The sequence below is a fragment of the Salvia hispanica genome, unplaced genomic scaffold, assembly GCF_023119035.1.
Source record: "Salvia hispanica cultivar TCC Black 2014 unplaced genomic scaffold, UniMelb_Shisp_WGS_1.0 HiC_scaffold_30, whole genome shotgun sequence".
In the NCBI taxonomy this organism is placed as follows: Eukaryota; Viridiplantae; Streptophyta; class Magnoliopsida; order Lamiales; family Lamiaceae; genus Salvia; species Salvia hispanica.
The window spans coordinates 6,054-30,730 of NW_025952025.1; the positions used below are offsets into that span (position 1 = coordinate 6,054).

The window sequence follows — 24,677 nt, forward strand, 5'->3', positions numbered from 1 at the left end:
CTTATAAAATTGTTATATTAGGATTCACTAATCAAATTAGGTTTCATCAAATTTTCATATACTATTAATTAAAATTGATTATTAGGTCATTTTTCTATCCCTCGCCAACACAAAGGGCGGAAAGTTGCAGGAAATAGACCACCAATTTTTTTTTTTTTGATAAAGGGGAAAAGGGCTGGGGGCCGGTCGTGACAAAAGGTTCAAGAAAAAGGGTTTGCCAAAACCCCAAGCCGCAAAAACCAAAAACGAAAAAGTACAACGATATCTCAAACTAACACCAACAAATGGGTAATACGCGGGGAACCCCCAAAAAGGCCAAAGAAAAAACGGAGGCGGCAACACAAAAAAAACCCGGTAACAATCTTAACCCCAAAAACCCGAAGTCTTGCACGTGATGACATTTGTGTTGGGGGGGAGGTATAGATGCCCAAACATATTCCATAACATAAGTTGAAAAGATGGTTTTCTTTTTCGGCCCCCCGGTTTTGGCTTAAATTTTTTGGAAAATCATTTTATTAATGTTGGATCGAGAGATTTTGATATAAAACATAGAGATCCGTCTTCTTATCCCCCTTTTGGAGAGGGGTGCCCACCCCAAAAGGGGAAACACGCCATCGGGCCCTTGGGTAGGCATTTTGGATATGTTCCATCTACCCCACAACAATAGTACCACAATTGGCTTAAAAATTTTGGGCTAAAAATGATATGCCCCAAAAAGATTCTAAATCCTCATTGAAAAGATGCATCGATCATCCTCAATTCCCTTTATGCCATGTACGGCTTTTAAGCCCCCCTTTTTGAACCCCAATTTTGAACCCTAAATTTTTTTTTTTTATTTAATGCTTTTAATGCCGTGAAGTCCGTTGATTAATTGCCGAGGTGAAATAACCTTTTTACGAGTTTGAGTTTGCGATGGCAAAATTACAAATTATAATTTAAATAAATTCTTTTGATGAATTTTTTGGACTCAATTCCGTGATGGATCCGATAAATTAAATAAATAATTAAAATTTAATATTGTGAAAAAATAAACTATGGGTTTTCATATTTAAATAAAATACTAGTGTTGAAGCCCAAATTAATTTTCTTTCCTTTTCTTGACCACCAAGACTTTCCTTAGATGCAATTTTAAATAAATATTCTGCAGAAGATCTTCCCCCCTCCTCCCTAACGTGATTTTCCCCTTTCTCCCATTTAATCTGCAAAAGGGAAAAATACCAAAGAAATTTATGATTAGTCAATCCCAATTACTTTGTGAAATCAATTACGCATTACACACCCATTTCCCCGCTCAATAACCCCTCCCCCAAATCTGCAGAATCATCTCCAAAAATAAATCCCCCAAACAATTATATTAATCCTCGTACCTTAATCTCTCCGCCTCACTCTCACAAACGCTCATCACAATTCTCACAAGGAGGCAGAGAAAGCAGCAAAAAGAACCTTTTTCTTTTCCTCAATTCTGTTTCCATTGAGGGGAATTTCCCTTCCACGTTCTTTTTCACCACTTTCCCAAATTCTCCGAATCAAACTCATGGCAATTTTGGACAGAGTGGAGACAGAGAGTTGACGATCGTTGTTCAAGCCACACACACAATTCAATCCTCTGCTTGTCTCGATTTTCCTGTTAACAAGAGGTAATTTCAGAAATCTATCCTCCCTTTTCCACCCAAATCCAATTCCATACTTGTGCATCTCATGGAACTAGTAACAGAAGCAAATCAATAATTCGAATATAAATCAAAGAACCGAACTTTAATTCATGAAATAAGAACTTATCTGCGGGGTTAATGGGGGCTGCTTCGAGGGATGAAAAAAAACGATCTGCCGATCTGGACGGTGCGAACATCACAGCAGCGGTGACCGGTCAATTTGGTGCAGGAACGACAGAGCTCTAATTTCTGTAACTTTTGGCGTATTGGCCGACGGGATTTGTGTATTGATGTATGTAAGGAGTATAGGTGTGCATGTTTTAAAAGGAGTATACAGTACGTGTATTTCAATTATTATAATCTTTATAATTCTTTGATGTTTGTTTTAAAGTGGAGTATTTTTGGTCAGCAGTTATTTAAATGTGGACGGGGAGAAATTGTAACCATACCGAAAAAAAATAATCAAGGGGAGAAATTGTAACCATACCGAAAAAAAAATAATCAAGCCTTAGGATACATGCATCTTAATTATTGTTTGATTCCTTGTGTTGATCTATGGGTTATTTTAATTTATAAAGGTGATATCTCACAAGTGAATCGTGACCGCAAGGAAAGAATGTAATTTAGTTGAGCAATCGAGGTGGGCTTTCTTTAAATAAGGACGTTGTCCTAAATGCTTTTATCAATGGGATGAAATTTGTGTTTATCATGCCTTGTTAAATTTTAACGTGCCTATCTGAGATGGCTGTTGCCATTTATTATTTAAATCGAATGGGTCCTTGTAGGGCCGCAAACCTACTTGGATTAGTGTATACCTATGGTAGACCGTGTGTCAACGTATGGGTTGGCCGGTCTAGTGACTTGGTTTGTGGCCACATTCCAAGTCATGTATGAGAGTATGGTAAACGTCATGGGAAAATTGGTTGCGCAACCGCGATTTTGAACAATGGAATATTTTGGTGCATCGGGTATATCTAAATCTAAAACCCCGGTGGTTACCGAAATTGGCATGATAAATATAAATATTTTTGATAACTAGTTTTCGGCATGAGTCCACTGAGTGCATCAAGTACTCGCCACCGCATATATTTTCCTTATGTGCAGGTTGGCGACGAGCTTGGGGTGGTGTTGAGTCGAACCTTAATCATTGTTGGATTTATTTTGAACTCGATGGGCGTCGTGTCTTCATACATGGCGTCACTCTTACTCTTGAATGCTTCCGCTGAATTATGACTATTTTTCCCCATTATGTCTTGAACCCTTTTTCACTCTTGGATTATCAATTATGATAGTTGTCGACTTTGGTTTTAAAACCTAGGCATTTACTCGATTTCCTCTTGTTATTGAATGTTAATTATTTTTGTCAAACTCTTTATTGAAACCCTAGAAAATTATCCTTTCTTAAAGTCCCATTAGTCGCGACCACCCCGCATTCATTAACCCCAAAAGGGCGGTTGTGACATGAACAATCTCTCTTTTGTGTTGAGCTTTCCTTGCAATACGAACCAAACATGTAGTTGAACTCTTGGTGGCATGAGATTACTCCAAGCGAGGCGCCACTTGCGATGTTCTAGGGTCCGCATCCTTCAAATTTCGGTTGACTGCAAGACAAAGTTAAACGAGAGAAACCCAAAGAATTGTGGAACGACCACACTCTCATCTCTCGTGTTTTCCCTCGGCTCAATTCGATTCACGGCAAGGTAAAGGTTCCCAAGGAGCTCATCTTCCCAGGATAAAGAGTTTTCTTCTCCACTTCAATTGCCATTCTCATTTTCCTTCTTCCCATGTTCCCATATCTACAATAAGCTTATCCTTTTGGTTAGACAATGAGAAGAGTCTTGGAAAGAGGTTCTTTAGAGTATCTTTCCCTGTCCACCATCGTGCTGGGAATCGGGTTTGGGCTCCATTCCCCACTTTTATCAACATGCCTTTTTCGGCCACCTCTTGAATTTCTCTTCCAAAGCTTCTAAAATCTTATCGACCCCAAATGCCTCTCGTGAACTCTTTCTTTCCTCGAAAGGCTCGCGAAATAATTACACTTGTGAGTAGAATGAATAACTTCCTTCCATAGCGGCATTTGACTATCGGCAAATCTCCATCGCCATTTGAAAAGAAGGGATGCATTCTTCATATAGATATCTCCGCCTCCAAATCCACCTTGGTCTTTTGGTTTCTTAATGAGATCCCATCGAATCAAATGACCATCTCTTTCTCCAACCCTAACTTGTCGGATATCAACACATAGCTCTCTCGAAATTGCTTGAAACAAAATTTTTCTCGGATCGGAGTTCTTTACTCTTTCTTCACATATTTACTTTTCATTTATTTTCTTAATCTTTCTCAAACGCCATTTTCTTAAATACTAGTATGTCAAAAAAATACCTCAACTGATTACTCTTACTATTTTTGGAGTTAAAATATTTAATCAAAAGTTTTGGTTGATTTTCTAACGGATTTGACAATGAAAATGCAAATGCAAACGATGATGATGAAAAAGAGGCTCCCAATTTTCCAATAGACGATAGTACATGTATGAAGAGATGATGGGACCCTTCGTTAAGCGAGAAAAAGAGCAAATTTTCATCCTCTTAGAGCACCCTCATCCATGCTCTTGCCAAAGAGCATGGGTATGGCGGACTCACATTTATTAATTTTTTACTCTGCTCTTCCCCAAAGCACAACACCCACATGCATGTTCTTCCACAAGAGCATGCTCAAGATCCCACCATTCCATTATTTAATTTAAAGACTTCAATTACTAAAAACATTTCTACAATATAAAAGTACATTAAAAATACTTGAAATTTTAAAAAAATATAAAAATTACATAATTAAATCTAAAAATAAAATACATAATTAAAATCCTACAAAGTAAAAATTACATAATTAAAGACAAAAAAAATACCTCGTGGAAGACTAGTTCTCTGTCCTGTACATACTTAAAATCCTAAAAAATAAAAATTATATAATTAAAATCCTACAAATTAAAATACATAATTAAAGGCTAAAAAATACCTCGTGGAAGACTAGTTCCCCGGCCCATCCCCAATGTTTGTGGATATCATTGTTATATCAACAAGTCCACATTGTCATAAAAATAGTCACATTTATAAAAATAGAAAAATTTTCTCTTATATTTTATCCACTTTTTCTCATTTCTCTTAGACTTTACCTACTTCTCTCCACATCTCTTTTATTTTATCTATTTTTTCTCTTTTTTTTTTTACTTTATTTTTTTTTTATTAAAATTTGTTAGACCCTAAATAAATGAGACTATTTTTTATGGAAGAAGAAAGTATTATAAAGACAAACTATCCCTACAACCTATAACAATATCATAACTAATTTATTTAGTTAACTGTGTCTTTTCATATATCTAGCTAAAGTTATTTAATATTTTTGTATGCGTTCTATTATTTTCCAATGTTTAATTTGGAAGTGTTATAATCGGGCGTGATTTGAAACAAGAACAAGAACAATCGAAGCGAGAAGATTTTTGGGGTTCGGTTTTGGAAACCTACGTCCACGGGCAAGATGTGATTCACTCTTTATTGATGTGTGTATAAGGATGGATTACAACTCAAGAATTCTCGGTATCAAAACTCATCACCTCAATCTCATCTGCTCACAAAGCTAATCGAGCGAAAGAGATATGCCCTTGAATCTAGTATGTGTGTGTGATTCGAGTTGTACAACTTATATACTAACTCTCAACCTCTCGCGGCTTGTGGTCCCAGCTCAAGAGCTCACACTAACCACTCCTCATAACAGAAAACCGTTGCCAACTAGCTCCGCTTTCCCAAGATTTAACCAACCTTCTACCCTCTCTTGGCCGTTGATCCTCATGCATGAACATCCACGGGCCCCCAAAATAGATGCATGGTTATATCTAACAAACTCCACCTTAAACATGACATCAACTTTGTGATCCTTGCCATATACCCTTGAGATCTATTCCTAGTGTCCCACCGCTACAAGATTGAACTTCTGACTGGCAATGGTTTTGTCAACATATCTGAGCATTATGATTTGTTGAAACTTTAACCATCCTTACTTCCCTTTCTGAACTTCTTCTCGACAAAATGCATTCTTACATCAATGTCTTACTCCTCTTGTGGAACACTTGGTGTTTTGCAAGTGACAAAGCACTACTGCTATCACAAAATATGTCCACAAATCCTCTTGCCTTTCACCAAAATCCCCCGAAATTCCTTCAACCACTTGGCCTCTTTGGCCTTCTGTAATGGCAATATACTGGCCTCGTTGTTGATAGGGCCACCACATGTTGAAGCCCTGACTTCAGCTCATAGCAATGCCAAAAAGATTAAACACATAACCAGTTTGTGATCTTCGATTGTCTCGTTAGAAGCTAATCCGAATCACAAAAACCCGTAAGAGCTCCACCTTGATGATCACTTTCGCCTGTACACCAGACCAAAATTGGATGCACCCTTGAGATATCGAGCATCCATTTTAGTGCAGCCTAGTGTTGTCTTCCATGGTCGCCATAAATCGACTAGTTACACGATATCTTGAGCCAAATCTGGCCTAGTGCACAACATAGTGTACATGACACTTCCAATAATGTTTGCATATGGTATCTTACTGAGCTCCTTTCTTTCCTCATCGGTGCTCGGTTTCGATTCATACTCAACTTTGAAGTGATGGCAGAGGAGTGTTGACTAATTTAGAATCATTCATCTGAAACTTCATCAACAACTTCTTGATATAGTCGAGTTGAACCAGCCCCGTTCTTTGTGCTTTCTTGATCTGAATATATCCATGCCTAGTATTCTTCTTGCCTCCCTAAGTCCTTCATCTCAAACTTCATCTCCAAACCAGACTTCACCTTTTTTACTTCATCTATATTGGGTGCTGCCACCAATATCAACTACATACAAGAGAAGAAAAGCCACAACAACCCCTTTCCTTTCCTTGATGTATACACGCTATCAAAATGAGATTTCCTTAAGCCCAAAGTGCAGATATGCTCATCAAACTTCATGTACCACGCCTACTACTCGCTTCAATCCATACAAGCTTTTCTTCAATAAGCACCATGCCTTCACCCCCTGGTGCTATGAAGCCCTCTGTTGCCTCATATAAATTTTCTCTTCTAGGTCACCATGTAGGAATGCGTTTTCACATCTAGTTGGTGCATTTTCCAATCATATTTTGCAACTGAGCCAACAAGATCATGATGGAAGTATGCTTCACTCTGGGAAAAACTTCATTAAAATCCACCCTTCCTCTTGAGTGAAGCCTCTAGCTACAAGCCTAGCTTTATATCGACACTTTCAGCCTCTCCAACCTCAATCTTTCTCTTGAAAATCCACTTGCACTGATAAGCTTTTGAGTACCAGGATTCTAACCGAATCCAAGTCCAATTCTTTAATAGGGACTCAATCTTTTCCCTCATAGCCTTCATCCATAATTCTCTATCTTTGCTTTTCATAGCTTCGAGTAGCTAGTGTGCTCGAATGCTCTATAATCTCAACAACACATAAGGCAAAAAAACTCATCTCATAGTCACTATATCTGGCTGCCTCCTCCCGACCCTATCTCTTGCTAACATATACTCACTGTCGCTCTTGGAGTTGGCTTAGATTCTTCACCCCCACCACATCAGTTAGAGGCACACCATCATTCGAGTAGCTCTTTTCTTCAGCGTAGATGCTCAGCTCCACCTTATCGAATAATCAAAACTCACGACCTCGGCTATCTTGGAGCTGCTCTTGATCCTTCGATAAGGCATGCAAGATTCATCAAAAATGACATCCACGCTGATGACAATCTTCGATTCCCTTCTCTGTGCACCACAATGTAACCTTTACTCCATGTTGATAGCCAATCATCACACATTTCAATGGCTCTGGGATCTAATTTCCCTTGCTTGCAGTGAGCATAGCTCTCGACCAAAAACTCTCATCTCGATTATAATTGGTATCTCTTCCATACCATCTAGCATTTGGGATTTCATTTTCAATGGCAAAGGATGGAGAATTATTGATGAGTGTGGGCAGGTAATGCTCCCCCGAACTCCTTAGGCATACCGGATGAAAAAGCATACATCTAACCTTTCTAGAAGAGACACTGTTCATCCTCTCGCCACACCATTCGTGTGGTTAGGTGGCACCTTTCTATGCCTTTTTATGCCATTTTCCTTGCAGGAACTCCCAAACTCGAGGACAAGAACTCCAACCCATTGTCGGTCCTCAAACATTTTAGAACCTTGCCTGTTCCATCTTCATCTCCTGGCACCATTCTCTAAATTTTTCAAAAGCTTGTGACTTCTCCTTGAGTATGTATATCCACACTTTTCTTGGGAAGTCACCTTCCTCCACCGATGGTGCTAGGCCGTCGAGCCCCGGAGATCGAGATGGGCATAGTCTAGGATGGCCTTTGAATTATGCTTCCCAACCTCAAAGGTTGCTTCTTACTTTTACCCAATGCAAACTCACAATTGTGTGGCCTTGTGGCCTGATCAGCCACCACCACACCCTTTTTACCAGCTGCATCAGCCCAGATTTACCTATGTGTCCCAGCCTCGATGCCACAACACAAGGTCACTTTTGAAAGCAACATTAGAAGAGCCAACAAGCTGTTTCGGCTATTAGGTAATATAGGCTATTTCTCTTTCAGATTCATCATCACTACCCATTCTTAGACACAATCATGCATCCATTCTCGAGCTGAACTTAAAACCTTTTATTTCAAGCATGCCTAGAGATATGAGGTTTCTTTTAATATCGGAATGTACCGACTTGAGTAATGATCTTGATGGCCCCATCTTCTGTTCGAGCCTTATATCCCCAATTCCCTTTATAGAGCATACTTGATCATTTCCTAGCATCACGAGCCCTCAGCCTTCCTCAAGATTTTCAAAACCAAATTTGTTGGAGCATATATGGAAACCGCACCTCGAGTCCATTATCCATGACTTCTCAATCCCAGATTCCATCACATTCATGACATGAGCTACCTCATTTTCCATAGCAACATCAGCCTGATTCTCGAGTGGCAATTGCTTCACTCGCTTCTTCTTCCATGAATAACAATCTTTCTTGAGGTGATCGGGTTTCTTGCAGAATGACAACTTCTAGTCTCCTTCCCGATCCATCCGCTTGCTTTTGATGTTGAGGCTTCGGTTTTGAGCAAACTTTTTCTTCTTTCCTTTGCTCGGCCCTTTACATTCAAAGCTTGGCTCGAAGATAGAATCGATTTGAAGTGGCCTTCCTCAGCTTCTTTAGATTTGAGGGCGCATTGCACTTCTTCAAGAGTGATAGTCTTTTCCCTTCCATAGAGCATGCATCCCTCAAATGATCAAAGCTCTTGGAGAGCGCTCAAGAGAATTATACCTTTATCTTCATCCTCTAATTTGACGTTGATATTTTCCGATCATCCACCGATTTGTTAAACTCCTCCAATTGCTCCTCAATCGCCTTTTCTTCAACGAATTTAAAGGAGTACAGCTTCGCTTCATGTACAATCGGTTTGGAACTTTGTCATGTACAAGGCATCAAGTTTTGACCGATCCAAATCGGTGGTTTCTTTCGACACCTCAAAAGCACATTATTGGCGAGGCGAGGATGAGAACGCTATGAGCCTTCTCCAGCATTTCTTGCTTCTTCAATGCCGCTTTTTCATCGGCATCTTCTACTTCTTTCCCTTATCCGCACCATCTTTGATCGCATCACCCAGATTAATCGTTGGATCAACATGGCACACATCTTGATGCGCCATAATCCGAAATCATTTTTCCCGAGAACTTCTCAACATCGATCCTTGCAGAACTCATCTTCAATGATCCACAAGCAACCGAGAAAACTGGATCTATCAAGAAACACCTCGATCTTTCAAGAGAAAACACCGATCAACGCACGCGATCAACGTTCCCAAAGCAGACGCGCCACTTGTTATTATTGAGACGTGATTGAATAAGAACAAAGAAAACAATGCGAGAAGATTTTACGTGGTTCGGTTTTTGCAAACCTACGTCCACGGGCAAGATATGATTCACTCTTTATTGATGTGTGTATAAGGATGGATTACAACTCAAGAACTCTCGGTATCAAACTCTATCACCTCTAATCTCACTCGCTAAAACAAAGCTAATCAAGCGAAAGAGATGTGCCTTCTTGAATCTAGTGTGTGTGTGTGTGTGATTATAGAGTTGTACAACTTATATACTCAACTCTCAACCTCTCGCAGCTTGTGGTCCTAGCTCAAGAGCTCACACTAACCACTCCTCATAACATAAAACGTTGCCAACTAGCTCCAGCTCTCCCAACTGATTTAACCAACCTTCTACCCTCTCTTGGCCGTTGATCCTCATGCATGAACATCCAACGGTCCTCAAAGTAGATGCATGGTTTTTCCCACAAACTATAAAAAGTTGCGCCTAAAGTCATGAACTTTATCGGATCGTGCAAATTTCCCAAACTACCTGTTAGACGACATATTTCCGTTAAAACTTATCCCACGTGGCATGCTGGAGGCGTGACTTAGCAAAATTTCTGACTGGGCACAAAACGACGTCGTTTTATGCTTTTTTTTATTGAATCTTCTTTACACGCTCGCGATTTTATCCCTAAACCGTTTGTCGACGATTTCACTCTTGTCGATTACGTTTGTCGTCGATTGAATTGGGGTGCGTTATCGAAATCAACCAAAAAGAGGTTATATTACCCGAGTTCGTAAATCTTGCCAAGTCACATCTTCGGCATGCCACGTGAGATATGTTTTTAACTGGAAATATGTCGTCAGTCGTGGAAGTTGGGAAATTTGCACGATCCGATAGAGTTCGTGACTTTAGGCGCAACTTCTATAGTTTGTGGGAAAACCCAAACTTTCCCAAAGTTTGTGACTTTTAAGGCAATTTACACTTTTAAAAATAATATTTCATCCTTCCACAAAATAATGACCTATATTCCTATTTTATTTTTGATAACTATACTCACGCAACTCATTTAATTATCAGTACACCAATATCAATTTTCAAAGAACACATACAAATGACATGCAAAAACAGAAAATTACATTAATAGTAAATAGAATCAAAACCTTAGTGTGTTGAATCACAAGGATTAGGACCCCTAACCTTAAATATCTCGTTGAAGCTAATGACGGGAAAACAAGTTACTCCTTCGTTGTGAAAATGGCAATGCTCGTAAACTTGACAACTTTATGAACGCTACTTGTTCTTCAACAAAGCCATGCTTTTCATCTTAGGTAATGTCATGCAAGATAATCTGCTTTGTTTTTTTTCTTGTGTTGTTGACATGGTTAAAAACGCATATGCCTCATTTTCATGTTCAAGGTGGTGGAGAATATGGTTCTTGACTTGCCGACATCTTATATCAGCAATGCGTGGAAGGATGAGCACAACCTCCTGATAGTAGCTTTCTTCGAACTTGGATGAGGCGTTCCACACGATGAGAAACAGAGAAGGTGACACACCAAGTTCTTGTGGCGGTTTCTCTCTGTTGCAGCAGCCATCCTCTCTTTAGTTATGCCCGCAATGTGGATTTATGAGTTAAATACTCTTGCTAACATATTAGCCCTGGTAACCGCATTCTTCTGTATGGTGTTCTTGTCCCTTACGTACACTACAACATGGTCGCCCCACCCGAGAACGTTGAACTGCAAAGTTTTCCGTAGCATGATTCCATTATGGCTTTGTTTCACCCCACTTAGCCTTGTTTTAGACATTGGACATATGTCGAACCCTCTTCTTGTATATAGGAAAATCTTAAACACTCTTGCTGTATAGTTTGAATCATGTATGTAGAGTCTCTTGAATGATATTATGGGTTCAAATAATATGTTCGTTTTGACTTTGTTTAGGTGTGGTTCACTTTTATAGACGAAATGCTAATAGTAGTCTCTTGAATTATCCTTTTCCATATTCTTTATTTCAATGTCCAAACATTTAAAAAAATAATATTTCATCCTTCCATAGAATAATGACCTATTTTCCTAGCTATTTTATGTTTAATAACTATACTCACGCAACTCATTTAATTATCAGTACACCAATAAAAACGATCAATTTTCAAAGAACACATACATTTAGAATCATATTCATAGAATACATTTTCACATGAATCATTTTCCTTGTCAACCTTATTTTCCCGTCAAACAAACATGTCTTAAGTGTATTTTAGCTACAAGAAGTTGAACACTATATTATTCTTTGTAATAAAACTGAATTTTGAGAATTATAAAAAAAAACTAAAATAATGCAATGAGCAGATTTCTAATTTTTTACGTACAGATTTCTAATTTTTTTTACGTGCAGATATCTAATCTTTTTATACATGCAGATTTCTTATTTTTTTACGTAGACAATGGGTGATGTGTTTTACATGTTCCAACGAGCGAGCACTAAAAGTTTCAATAATGAAATTTACACGCCTTAAACATGTGCGAAAAATATTGTGTAATATAAGGTAGGACATAGAGAGTAGTAATAATCACAAAGATAAGTAGATATGTGGATTTAGGTACTTACTATGTATTCCAGACATTTTCCTTAGCGTGTTCAAGTTTGTCATAGATGGTTTTCAGTGCAGGTATAAAATCTTTGATAGATACACTCTTGGCCACAATTCTTTTAACCACAAGTCCCCGCATATCTTACCTTCCATCATGTGGTTAGACAACACGACAGCGACGAACAACGTAGAACAAGTCACCAAAGTGAAGTATTTTCTTAAGATGCTTCAGTTGTGGATTTGTTTCATCGGTGTAAGCCTGGTTTTAGCTAGTGGAAACATGTTTTTCATCATACAAGCCAAGGGCCTCACATCTAATCTATTTCACATCATGTTGTTGGACAATGTGGCTTCTGTGATCGCAGCATTCTCCAGCTATGTCATCGGGAAATTTGGAGAGGTGAACCGATACAGCCAACAAAAGCTCGAGTTGGTCAGAATTGGCGTAGGGATTCTTTGTTGCGTCATGCTGCATCGTTGCTTCAAAGATGAAGACCAACTGGAGTGTATATTGTCTTACCCCACAATATATGTTACTTGGAGCCATTGCAGGGCTGTCAGGTGATGCCTTCAAATCATTGTACGGAGCCCAGATTTCCAACAAGTGTATTGAGGTTTGGGCCCGTATTTGAAGAGTTGGAAGAGGGGGATAGGAGGGCTTGTGAGCATACTTTGCATTCTCACAGTGCCACCCAAATGGTTGCCGAATTCATAGAAGATAGTCACCGCCTTAGCACATATTACATTTTCTTAGCCATTGTGAGTGCTGGGAATTTTGTAGCATATTGTTTGGTGAGTTATTGTTATAAAGAAGATAACTTCCTAGTGGAAGACGTGGAAGCGCCAATATCAATGCGTTGATTGGATAGTCTGAGGAGACCCCTGAATCAGGTGAGATGGAGTTGATGGAATGGCTGAAGGAGCGGATATTTTTTAGGGGCCGTTTTGGTAGCTTTCGACTAGACATGATATAATTAATGATAATGATCATAGTTTCTATTAGTTAATTTATATGTATTGGGTGTTTGGTATATTAAGATATTGTGAGTTTCTTATTTAGATGTTTGGAAAAAATTAAGTTAAAAATAAGGATTAACCTCAGCACTGATATGGTTCAAATAATACTTTTTCAGCACTGAGTGGTTTAAACTCCCAAAAAACTGTAAGTTTCTTACCAACCTGGTGGCAAGTGTCTGAACAAGGAAAAAAATTTATATCCATCCACACCAAGGTGGAAAAATGACTTGGTACTCCCCAATAAATCCTTGACAAATGGAAATAACATCCACCTCAATTAAACACCTACTCACTAAAAACGGTTAAATCAACCATCCGTTAATTTCATTATGGAAAGTGGACAAAACTATTAAATATGGTGGTAATCCCAAATGTAATAATCTGCCTAATATATATGAATAGAGAAAAAATTCAAAGTCCATCCACCCAAATGGAAAAAGCTTGGTGTCCTAAATAAACCCGCAAATGGAAATAACATGCCACCTCAATTAAACACCTACTCACTAAACAAAGGTTAAATAAGCCATCCGTTTTTATTATGGAAGGTGGACAAAACTATTAAATATGGTGGTAATCACCAAATGTAATAACCCGGGGGCCTAATATATATAATATAACATAAGTATTCTAATAATATAAAATATTCTTATGTCTATATAACATATCTCCCCATAATACACAAATATTCTTATCTGTCGAACTTTCATTTTTTTTTCATAATAATAAAAAAAAAATCGTCCCAACCCTTTTAAATTCCATGGGTAAGTATTTCCCCTTTTTTTATATTATGAAACTTCTTTCTTTATAATAAGTGTATATGCGTATTTTTTTTTTAAAGCAATAGTAGAAGTTATTGTTTATTATTTAATAGATATTAAAAAAAAACTCCTTGTTCTTGATTGTATAATTGATATTCTTTTTTTTAATATAATAATTTATTTTTTTAGTATAAAGAATGATAGTGAATCCTTATTTGAATTAATTAGCAAAAGTAGGATTTTTGGTTGTAAATTTGTAGTATTAATTATACATGTTTTTTTCGATAGAAATTCCAGCGTTCATCGTGCGGTCATGGAATGAATTTATTTTCAAAGTTGGGAAAGATATTTGCAAATGAAGAAGAAGCATACAAGGCGTAAAGCGCATTCAACAAGGGGTTCGAGATTAGAAAAGGTAAGAAAACCTATAAGTAAAAAAGAGTTTTGGGATGTATATTTTTTATGTTGGGATTTCGAATTTCCCCTCGGGAAGATAGAAAAACGAAAGATCGTTAAAAAGATGGGGTGTACGCCGATTGATTTCAATCGAAGAAAATGTTTAAGGGTTAATTTAGTGATTTCCCTAATCATCCTTTTTTTGATGATAATCATAAGCATTTGATTAGATCATGTCGCAAGATAACGGAAACGAAGGGAAGCATTCTTAATACTATGGTGGATTTTGGGATAAAAGCTACAGATGCTTATTCTTACCTAACAAATGAAGCGGGGGAGCACAAAATGTGGGGTTTACTAAAAGAGGATTGTAGAAATTTTTTACAATAAAAAAGGATGAACTTAATAAGTGAGGAGATTGTCAAAGCCTTTTGAAACATTTACAGTCTTTACAAGCTCGAAGTAATCTATTCTACTCGTTCCAGGTAGATGACCATAATAGAATGACTAATTTTTTCGTGCGATAGTGCTTCACTGAATAGATTATGATTGCTTTGGTGATGTTGTCGTGTTTGATACGATGTATCGTACAAACAAGTATAACATGGTATGTGCGCCTTTTGTGGGGGTTAATAATCATTGGAAGAATGTTTTATTTGGTTGTACTTTTATGCTAAATGAGACAATAACCTCATTTATTTGGGTGTTTGAGACGTTCATGGAGGCAATGGGAGGCAAGGCACCTAAAACAATTTTCACGATCAAGATAGTGCAATGGCCAATGCTATTGGCAAGAGTTATGTGTTTGGCATATCTCTAAAAATGCCACCCAACATATTTCGCATCTTCTTTCGGATTCTCGATTTAAGACAAAATTCAATAAAATTTTGTATGAAGTTGAAATGGAGAATGCGATGGAGCAGCTTTGGAGAGATCTATGTGAAGAATGGAATGTTGGGGAAAATAAGTGGTTGTGTAATTTGTACTCGTTGCGTCATAAATGGTGCCCGATTTAACCGTGCTAGTTTTTCGTCCGGCATAAGATCTACAGAGAAGTGAAAGCACGAATAATGTTTTCAAACATTTGTCTTGTAAGACAATGACATTAACCGAGTTTGTTAATACTATGAGAAGCAAGCGAAAAGATGCGTGATAATCAAGTGGCCGATGATTTTGAATGTACTCGAGGGTGTCAAGAATCGGTGTGGATTGTGGTATTTTGAGGCAAGCGGCACAAGTGTATACTTTGAAGATATTCAAAAAATTTCAAGTTGAGTATTTTCAAGGATTGTCATGGCATGTGACAAGTTCTAAGCATGAAGCGGAGTTTCTGTAAGTTTTGATTCAAGTAATGTTATCATCTCATGCACATGCAGGTTATTTGATTTATTGGCATGGTTATGTTGCCATGCATTGACGGTAATGAATAATCATTTGAATATGACTGCTATTCCTATGCAATACATACTAAAGAGGTGGACAAAATGTGCAAGACTAGAAGTTCATCGTAACGACGGTGGTTCATGCTCCTTCGATTTGACAATGTCAAGAACTTTTCATCTGAAGGAGTTGATGCGTCAATCTTTTGACGTTATGAGCTTAAGTGTACATGATGTTGAAACCGTTAAAATTGCAAAAAAGAAACTCCATGAGCTTGATATTGAGATTAGAAATTATGTCTCCTCGGTTTGTAAGAGCACAAACAACACCATGAGAAATTAGGATAATGATGTCCCTCGAGATGCTTCAACTCAGATTCTTGATCCTCTTAAGAGAAAGTTGAAGGGAGTGACAAATTCTCGAATGAAAAGTGCTATAGAGAAGCGAAGGAAGAGCAATTCTTTGAAAGGAAGAAAACATTTGCAGCCGAGTTCATGGCGTGACTCCCATAGAGCAAACACCGATGTTGAATGTAGATTTCCACATGAATCCAAGCAACCAAAACATGGTACGTATGCTTACAAATTATTTATTAGGTTATATGTATATATAAATATATCATAATTGTATTGGTGTAAAAATTTGTAGGGCATATCATCTGATATGATGCCAATTCAACATGCTCATGGAAAGCCTTTCTCATTTACTTCATTACTGACTCGGTATATTTTTCACTCATAAGAAGATATATTACTTAATTTTTATTATGTTCTTCATTTGTAATTAGATATACATTTATTTTATTTTTGGCTTTGCAGGGTTATCAAGGTGATTCAAGTGCATCTCAAATCATGTTTCAAAGTGATTGTTCCCCTTGATTTTATCTCAAGTTGAGAAAACTAATTTGGATTGGAGAAACTTATTTTGACTGGTTGCTAGAATATGAAGAAATAATTTTCGAGAGATTTTTGTGATGGCTTTAATTTTGAACTAGTAAATGTTTCATTTTGTTTATGAAAGTGAGAAATTTGTTGGTTGCTAGAATATGAAGAAATAATTTTCGAGAGATTTTTGTGATAGTTTTAATTTTGAACTAGTAAATGTCTCTTTTTGTTTATGAAAGTGAGTAATTTGTTGGTTGCTAGAATATGAAGAAACAATTTTTGAGAGATTTTTGTGATAGCTTTAATTTTGAACTAGTAAATATTTCTTTTTGTTTATGAAAAAGAGAAATTTGTTATGTACTTACTACTGAGTAAGTTTGCTAGGATTATACTTTTGGTCATCTTCAAGCTGTTCTATTTCAAATAATATAAGAATAATTTGTTTTTGATATTTATATTTTCTTGTTTTATTTATTTATTTTTTGATTTTTTTACATTCTTTCAAAAATATAATGAAAACTATAACTTAATATGCTGACAAAATATAAGTTATAGCCATAATTTCTATTTATATACTTATCTATGTATGTATAAAACAAGAAAAAAGATAATACCCATAAAATTCCAAAATTGTAGTATTATCAAGAGAGAGTTGTAATAGGACGGTATAGTTTATTTTTTTAACATGAAAAGTAATGTATATGATTACTTTTTTATGTATAAAATATTACTACTATATTATAAGGCCAATCACATATAAATTGTAGTATATGGAACGTAAATTCTGATTACCATATTTAATAGTTTTGTCCACTTTCCATAATGAAATTAACGGATGGCTTGATTTAACCATTAGTTTAGTGAGTAGGTGTTTAATTGAGGTGGCATGTTATTTCCATTTGTCAAGGATTTATTGGTGAGATACACCAAGTCATTTTGCCACCTTGGTGTGGATGGACTATAGAATTTTTACTCAACAAGGGTAGTTTTCCCAGTGCCTGTTTCACCAACCAATAGTACAGGCTCATTAAACTTAACAGAGCAAGCAATTCTCTTAAGTGTGTGTACTGAGCTACGGAGCTCAACAAATGGCTTTTTTTTAAATATTCGGCTGTAAGAGCAGAAATTGTTAAGGTATCCGGAACTCAGATTTTGATTCCTTCCCATAGTTCAAAACAATGGTAAAACTGTGTACACCAATACATGGACACAACCCATTATTGGTCAAATAAAATCGCATCAATTAGCAGTAACTGAATTACATGGCTTGTTAACAGGATACAAAGTCTCAGGCCCTACAACACCCCACAAACTAGCAATCTCAACCGATTTGAGGCTGATGTAGAGAATGATGCAAAAACATCTATTGCCCGAAAACCAAAGACCTAGATTACATGTCCAGAGCAGGAGACCAAACTTGCAACTGATGACAATTCAGTATATGTAACTTGGAATCCTTCATGATACTGAGCAACTACATACAGTTGTTTTCCCCCTCCAGTTTCACCCCAAGGAGGACAGGCTGATGCATCTGATAACACCATTCAACCAGAAAATACATTCTCCATAGACTCTTTGTCAAAATAATTCTGGTAAGAAAGGTTAAGAGAACATAAGAACTCAAGTAATATGGAAAGAGAGCATTCAATCAGTAACCACACAGATACTTACTTTCCAATACTTTCAGCATTTTCATAGTCATTGGACTGCAAAAAATCATCGCAACCTCTGCCAAATATATGAGTACATTTTCTAATGTACATGTTACATCATAACCAAACAACCCCAGCCCCACCAAAAATAAACTATCAAAGAGGTGAAAGAGAAGAAGAAAGAAAGACGATAGTCATCACTGAACCTGACAAGCACATGCGGTTATTCCTCACAATGTGAAACAACATTGACAAGTTATTCTTGAATATGAAACATTCAGACCTATGAGTTTTAGGGCAAGATACTTCAATTCTGGGTACCACTGTAAGATAATATGTATCAGATCCTGCTTATCATTATTTTCCTCCAGACAGCACCAAGTAAATTCCGACCTATTACCATAAAAAGAAACAGAAAAGACATAGGGCACCGCATTAGCACAAGAAGGAGATAACAGTTACATTATTATGTTGCTTTTTGCATCACAAGAAATACATTATCTTGTTCTATTTCTATGAAATACTGTGACTAGAATCTGACTACTACTACTAGTTTATATGAAAAATCACTACCTTCACTAACAAATTACCGAAGCTGGGAATCGACTTGAGCTTCAGACACTGACCAAGAAACCTCCTTAGCTCCGATTCAAGTGAACTGCCATTCAGAACTTGGAATTCAGCTGCAGAAAATCCAAAAGTTTTAACATAAAGCCCCTTGATATTCGCTTGAGTTACTGGAATTCACAGAAAACCTTGACAGAGATTTCTTACATGGTATTGTATTACTGAAGATGTTGAGACTCCATGTTATTATCACCTTTGTTTTGCCTCAACTTTGAACAAAATTTCCCCTTCCTTGGATATCCAAAATTCAAGTAAAATCAATCATGAAAACTGAAAATGCAAAATTGAACCCAACAATTAAGTAAACTCCAATAACAGGACTCGATCCAAATTTCAATTTACTAATCCATAAAGCATTGATGAAATTGAACTGTGTTGATTGGAAGGGGAAAAGCAAAATCAAAATATAGGGCTTACAGCAGCAGGTCTCTCTCCATCCTCCGCCAGCTCAGAATTCTCCTTCCATCACCAACTAGCAATTCATAGGAAGGATGATAAGATTACCTCAACATTCAAACACACACCATCCAATTTCTTTTCTTTGCGCTGGAGTTTTGAGCTGAGAGTTGTGGCGCCAACATTTAATTCGAATTAATTACTATAATATTTTAGTAAAAAATTATTTTGGAAACGAAATACTTCCTATGATAATTCGTCCAATTCTTTTTACATCATTTTGCAAAATAATAATAAATAGTTAAGTGGAGGAAAAGTAAAGTAAAAGAGAGAATAATGTAGAAAAGTTTATCTACATTATTGTTTCTCTTATTTTACTTTCTCCAACATCATTTATTATTATTTTCAAAACGATGTGAAAAATGAACTGGGACAATTATCGACTTGATAGAGTATCATTACTTGTATGTGGAAACAAACAATAGCAACATTTTCTTACACGGTCAGTTAATATTATACAACAGAAAGATGTTTAAGGCGACTTATTTGTCTATAATAGTAAGGTCCGACCATTAATGCAATTTTTTAATATAAATTTAGCCAATTTCATAATATTTTTTTAACATAAATTTAAATTATAGTAGTTTTTATGTTTTTATTATTGTGTCATGCAATCGAATACTGGGTGAAATCAGTGTTTCACAATTATCATAAGACCTTGACCATATTTAAGGGGGTGTATAAACATTAGTATATCAATTTTACAGATATTGTTATTGTGACAGCGTATATTAATATTATATCAATAAAGAAAAATCGTTTCCCCATCGTTAATTGTATATGCAACGAAATAACTTTAATTCTATGAGGAAACAACTTCTATAAATAACCAACATTTTCTTACGCGGTCTATTGAGATCTTTACACCTATATCGTCTCAATAATCGTATGTTGGGTGAAATCAGATTTTCACAATCGTCATAAGATCTTGAGTAATTGACCATATTAAGTGGTAATATAAATGACAGCACTAATAACCATCTCAATGAAAAAGGAATAAAAATCCAATCACCAGTTATCGTGATATCGGGCAAGCAGGGCAATATTGATTACAATTATATAAATATTGTTCGATTATTAATATTAATATAGATGGATTTAACCAAATATTATTGAGAGAAAACACAAGACAAAAATTGTAGAGGATAGACCTCTATACACATGGCTCCTAATTTGATTTTTGGCTATCGTTGTTATTTAAAGATTATGATATGCACTCTTCAAAATCATTAACATTATACTCTCCAAAGTAATCATAAATTATCTAACAACTTTTTCGGCTATTATTGTTTATTTAGAGAAGCTGTATGTAATAATTGTGAACAATTAGGATTAAATATTTCATCTCCACCTTTAAGTTGAAGTTATTTGAATATGAATTTATGAAAAAAGTTTGGGTGGAGTTAAATTTTTTGTCAAAGCAAGAAAGCAAGCAATTAATGGGAATTGTTATTAAAATGGGTTGAATTTGATTGAATTTTTAAAAGCCCTTTCTTGGTATTTTGTGAAAAAATGCCAATTTTTATTACATGATTGAACTTTTACGTGTATATAGTGAAGAATAGTAAATAAATTTATAGTTTTGTCATTTTCACTTGAGAAACAATCAACAATTGTTAGCGATGACAACTACTCTGTAGCAAATTAATAAACATAATTTGTCAAATCAAAATTTTTAAACATGGACCAAAATATAATGTGTGAAACCAAAAACTAATAAACATAATTTGTAAAATCAATTTTTTTGTTGTATGTAATTGTGACTTGCATAGAAGTACCGCTTTCATAGAAGTCCAACTAGTATACATACGTATTTATATGATTTAATCTTTTGTTTATGAAGTGCTATTTGTTTAAATACAATGAATATATTTCCCCCAAATCCGATTGAACCCTAAACCTAATTGTGAATTCCCAGTCCCCCGCCGATGGATAACTCAATTAATTTACAACAAATTGAAAATGGTGAATGTATGTAAATTGAAAATGCCGCCGCATGGACGCCGTCGTCAACTCAAATCGGTGTTGCCGGCGGCTTCCATCTGCCCGAGCTTGAAGCGGGCAGTTTGGGAGAATCTGGCTGAGATACCGGAGCTGAAGCTTGTGGCGTGCAACGGCGCCTCGTCCTCGCTGATGCTCGACTCAATTATACAGCTGAAGAGTGCGAGCAGATGGATGTCAAAATTGTGACTCCTGAAGCGATGAGGAGAAGTTTTCTCGGAATGTCTTTGGCTGACATTCAGCGCTTCATTCTCGAACGCCTCGCTGTTGCTCGGTGAGCTCCAGTTTGTCGAAATTTGAATAATATGCATTAGATTTCTGTTGGATTGCTGATCATGTTGACTATTTGTTCGAAGATGCATCACTTAATGTTAGGATTGCTAATAAATTGCTGGGACATCGTTTATGAGTGGTCAAATTGCTGGGCTAGCTCAGAATAGACAACTGGGTATGATGCAGAATGCTATCAATGTTGAAGCCACCAATATCCTCCCCAAACACTTCTTCATAGCATATTCAACAACAGAGACAGCAACACCTCATCCAGCAACAATTAGCTTCTTCGCAGTTGCTTCAAAATTCAGCAGGCATTAACCCACAGCATTTGTCTCAAATAGCACAGCAGCAAACACAAGCCCAATCACCGATGCAGCAGCCTCCACAACTGCAGCATTTCCACCAGCAGCAGTCACCGAGAATCGCTGGGCCTGGAGGCCAGAAATCTGTGAGTTTGACTGGATCACAGCCAGATGCTGCTGCATCAGGAGCAACTACACCAGGTGGCAGTTCAAGCCAAGGCACAGAAGCCGGTATTCAACTTCTTGGGAAGAGAAAGATACAAGATCTTGTGTCACAGGTTTGCGAGTTTTCTTTTTAATACTCGTATCCCTCACAAATTATGCTTATTCTGGTCACAAGAATCAGTTTTGTGTTATATTGTCCTGAGATATATCAAAAAGTTTCTGCTTGCTTATCTAACTTTTAAGGGACAGGGGCATGAATATGACATATGATGATTGATTAATACTCTTGTTTGTTACAGTTGGATTTAAATGTAAAACCTGACCATGAAGTCGAAGAGCTTCTATTAGAAATTGCTGATAACTTCATTGATTCGGTGAGGCTCACGAACACAAACCCGTAGAAGAGTGGTTTTTGTCTGTTCTACATTTGCTACTATGCTTCGTCTTTGTGTTTCTTAATATTTGATGATATTGCATTTGCTTTAATAGAGTGCTTAATAGAGTGATTATTGGAGCTGTATCCGCTTAGTTCTTTTGGTATTGTGCCCAACTTGTCCATTTTTCTTTCATTATTGGGCAGTTACTTAATTTTTTTTAAAAATTTTTGGTTGCATATCTCATGTGAAATTGAATCTAATCCACTCGCAGGGGTTATACCATGTTAGGGCTGTAGTTATTTATTTAGGTAATAAATTTAAACAAAAAATAGCTACTAAAAATTGGGGTTATCATAGTAAAACAGATGATGATATTTGTGATGTACAATTTATCATCCTTCAAGCTAGTAATATTATGCATTTGTTCAAAGACTAATACTTAATGGATGATTTCTTTTTGCTTAAACAGTAACTGTGGCAAATCTTCAACTGCGGAGGCCAAGGATGTCTTGCTGCATGCAGTGGTCTATTCTGCTAGATATTATTTGTTCCCCTGTCATAAGATTCAGTGTTGAGATGTATCTCGTATTTTGTTAAGGATATCCACAATGGTGGCCCTCTTGGCAGCTCAACAAACTTGCTCCGCCATGAAAACTTGGCCACTACTGGCCACCATTTTTTGTTATATTTCAAAAATTAAAATTATTTTCATACATTTTTTTGTTATATTTTAATATTACTAGAATAAAATTATATGCCTATAATAATTTTAAAAAATGCATACTTTAAAAATGAGTGAATTGAAACCAAATTTTGTCATATTATAGATAGGGGAAAATTATTCAACAAATTTTTTTTAAAAACACTAAAAAAATGACGCCACCGCCGCCTACTTGGTGTCGTCATCGGAATCCATCACATCTTCACCACCGCCGTTGCCGCCGCCACCGTCGCACGCCGCTTGCACCGCCCCCACGCCGCTTGCGTCTCCGTCTGCGACCCTTCGCCCACCCAACTTCGCCCTCGCGAATAATGAGGTCGTAGTACATCCTCTGGTGTCCGGATCTGTCGACTTATCGTACAAGGCCGCTATCCGAGTGCTTCATCATCTGCACCTCTAGGGTATGAGCCAACACCACCCTCGGTGTGGGCACTCCGTAGCACTCAGCTAGTGTAGCAATAAACAAGTACGAGTATCGTATCCACAGAGACAAATTATGCAACTCAAGTACCACGAACCGATTTTGACTACTATCTGGAGAATCCGGAAAGGTTGGTTTTGATTTTGAAAACAAATAAACATAAACAAGCTAAAAGCACGCAACAAAAGACGAGTTTCAAATAAGAGAACAAGGTAGAGCCTTGGATCTAACTACAACGAACACGATGTGAACAACTCAACAACTTCGATTACCCATTTGAAGTCTCTAGGATTACTAGGAAAGCCACTAGTCTAGACTAAGCCCTCCCTCGAGTGCACTTAACCAGTTGATTAATCATTAATATTGAAGTCTCCTTCTAATACGTCACAACTAACTCCTTAAAACAAAAGGCTCAAGCCCTCACCCTAGAATTCCTTCTCTCGAATGCAAATTATCTAGGTGTTGTTCATTCTTTTATCAATCCTAATTAGGTATCTCTCGATTACTCAAAACTAGGTCAACAAACCCAATTGGTAGCTAAGCAATTGAATTGAAAAAGCACAAGAATGAAACAAAGAAATCATAAGAGCATAGGTAATCAAAAGTCCTTGAATTAATCAAAAGTATTCATTGTAGTCACTAGTATCACCAAAACTCTACAAAAGATTTAGCTACTCATATTCAATGCAAATCCACTAGAGAAATCCATAGAAAGTGAATTGAACATATGAAAACTAATAAAGATACTCCCAAAGGTGAATTGAATGGGCAAATCATCTTCGTCTTCAAACTTGTTGATGAACTAGACTCTTCGTCACTTCAATTGGCTCTCCGAGTGGAAAGCGCCGGGCGTGTGGAAAGTATGCTTGAGTCGAACCCTAGGTCCTATTATACCGGCGAAAAATAGAAGAAAATCAGCATACGAGTAAATTGCCGGCCGGGCGATTTTTAGAACAAAACGCCTCGACGGGCGTTCTTCTCAAGTCGCGACCTAGGGCAAAACGCCCGACCGGCGATTTCGACTGAAAACGCCCGACCTGGGAGCAAACGCCCGGTCTCATGTACTAAAACGCCTGACCCCCTTGTTTTGGTGCCA

At 36.9% G+C, this 24,677-nt stretch overlaps 1 protein-coding gene across 4 annotated transcripts; it reads left to right on the forward strand.

Annotated features, from left to right (window-relative positions):
- Positions 1 to 21,366: 21,366 nt before the first annotated feature.
- On the forward strand, positions 21,367 to 23,055 carry LOC125198854 (transcription initiation factor TFIID subunit 12b-like). Of its 4 annotated transcripts, none has more exons than XM_048097104.1 (4): positions 21,367 to 21,593; positions 21,676 to 22,175; positions 22,362 to 22,436; positions 22,909 to 23,055. In XM_048097104.1, exons 2-4 carry the CDS (start codon positions 21,966 to 21,968, stop codon positions 22,909 to 22,911), a joined length of 288 nt encoding a protein of 95 aa, XP_047953061.1. In that variant the 5' UTR covers positions 21,367 to 21,593; positions 21,676 to 21,965; the 3' UTR covers positions 22,912 to 23,055. The 4 variants fall into 4 exon arrangements, with proteins under 4 accessions (XP_047953061.1, XP_047953063.1, XP_047953064.1 ...); XM_048097106.1 differs by having other exon boundaries at positions 21,695 to 22,175; XM_048097107.1 differs by having other exon boundaries at positions 21,779 to 22,175.
- Positions 23,056 to 24,677: the final 1,622 nt, after the last annotated feature.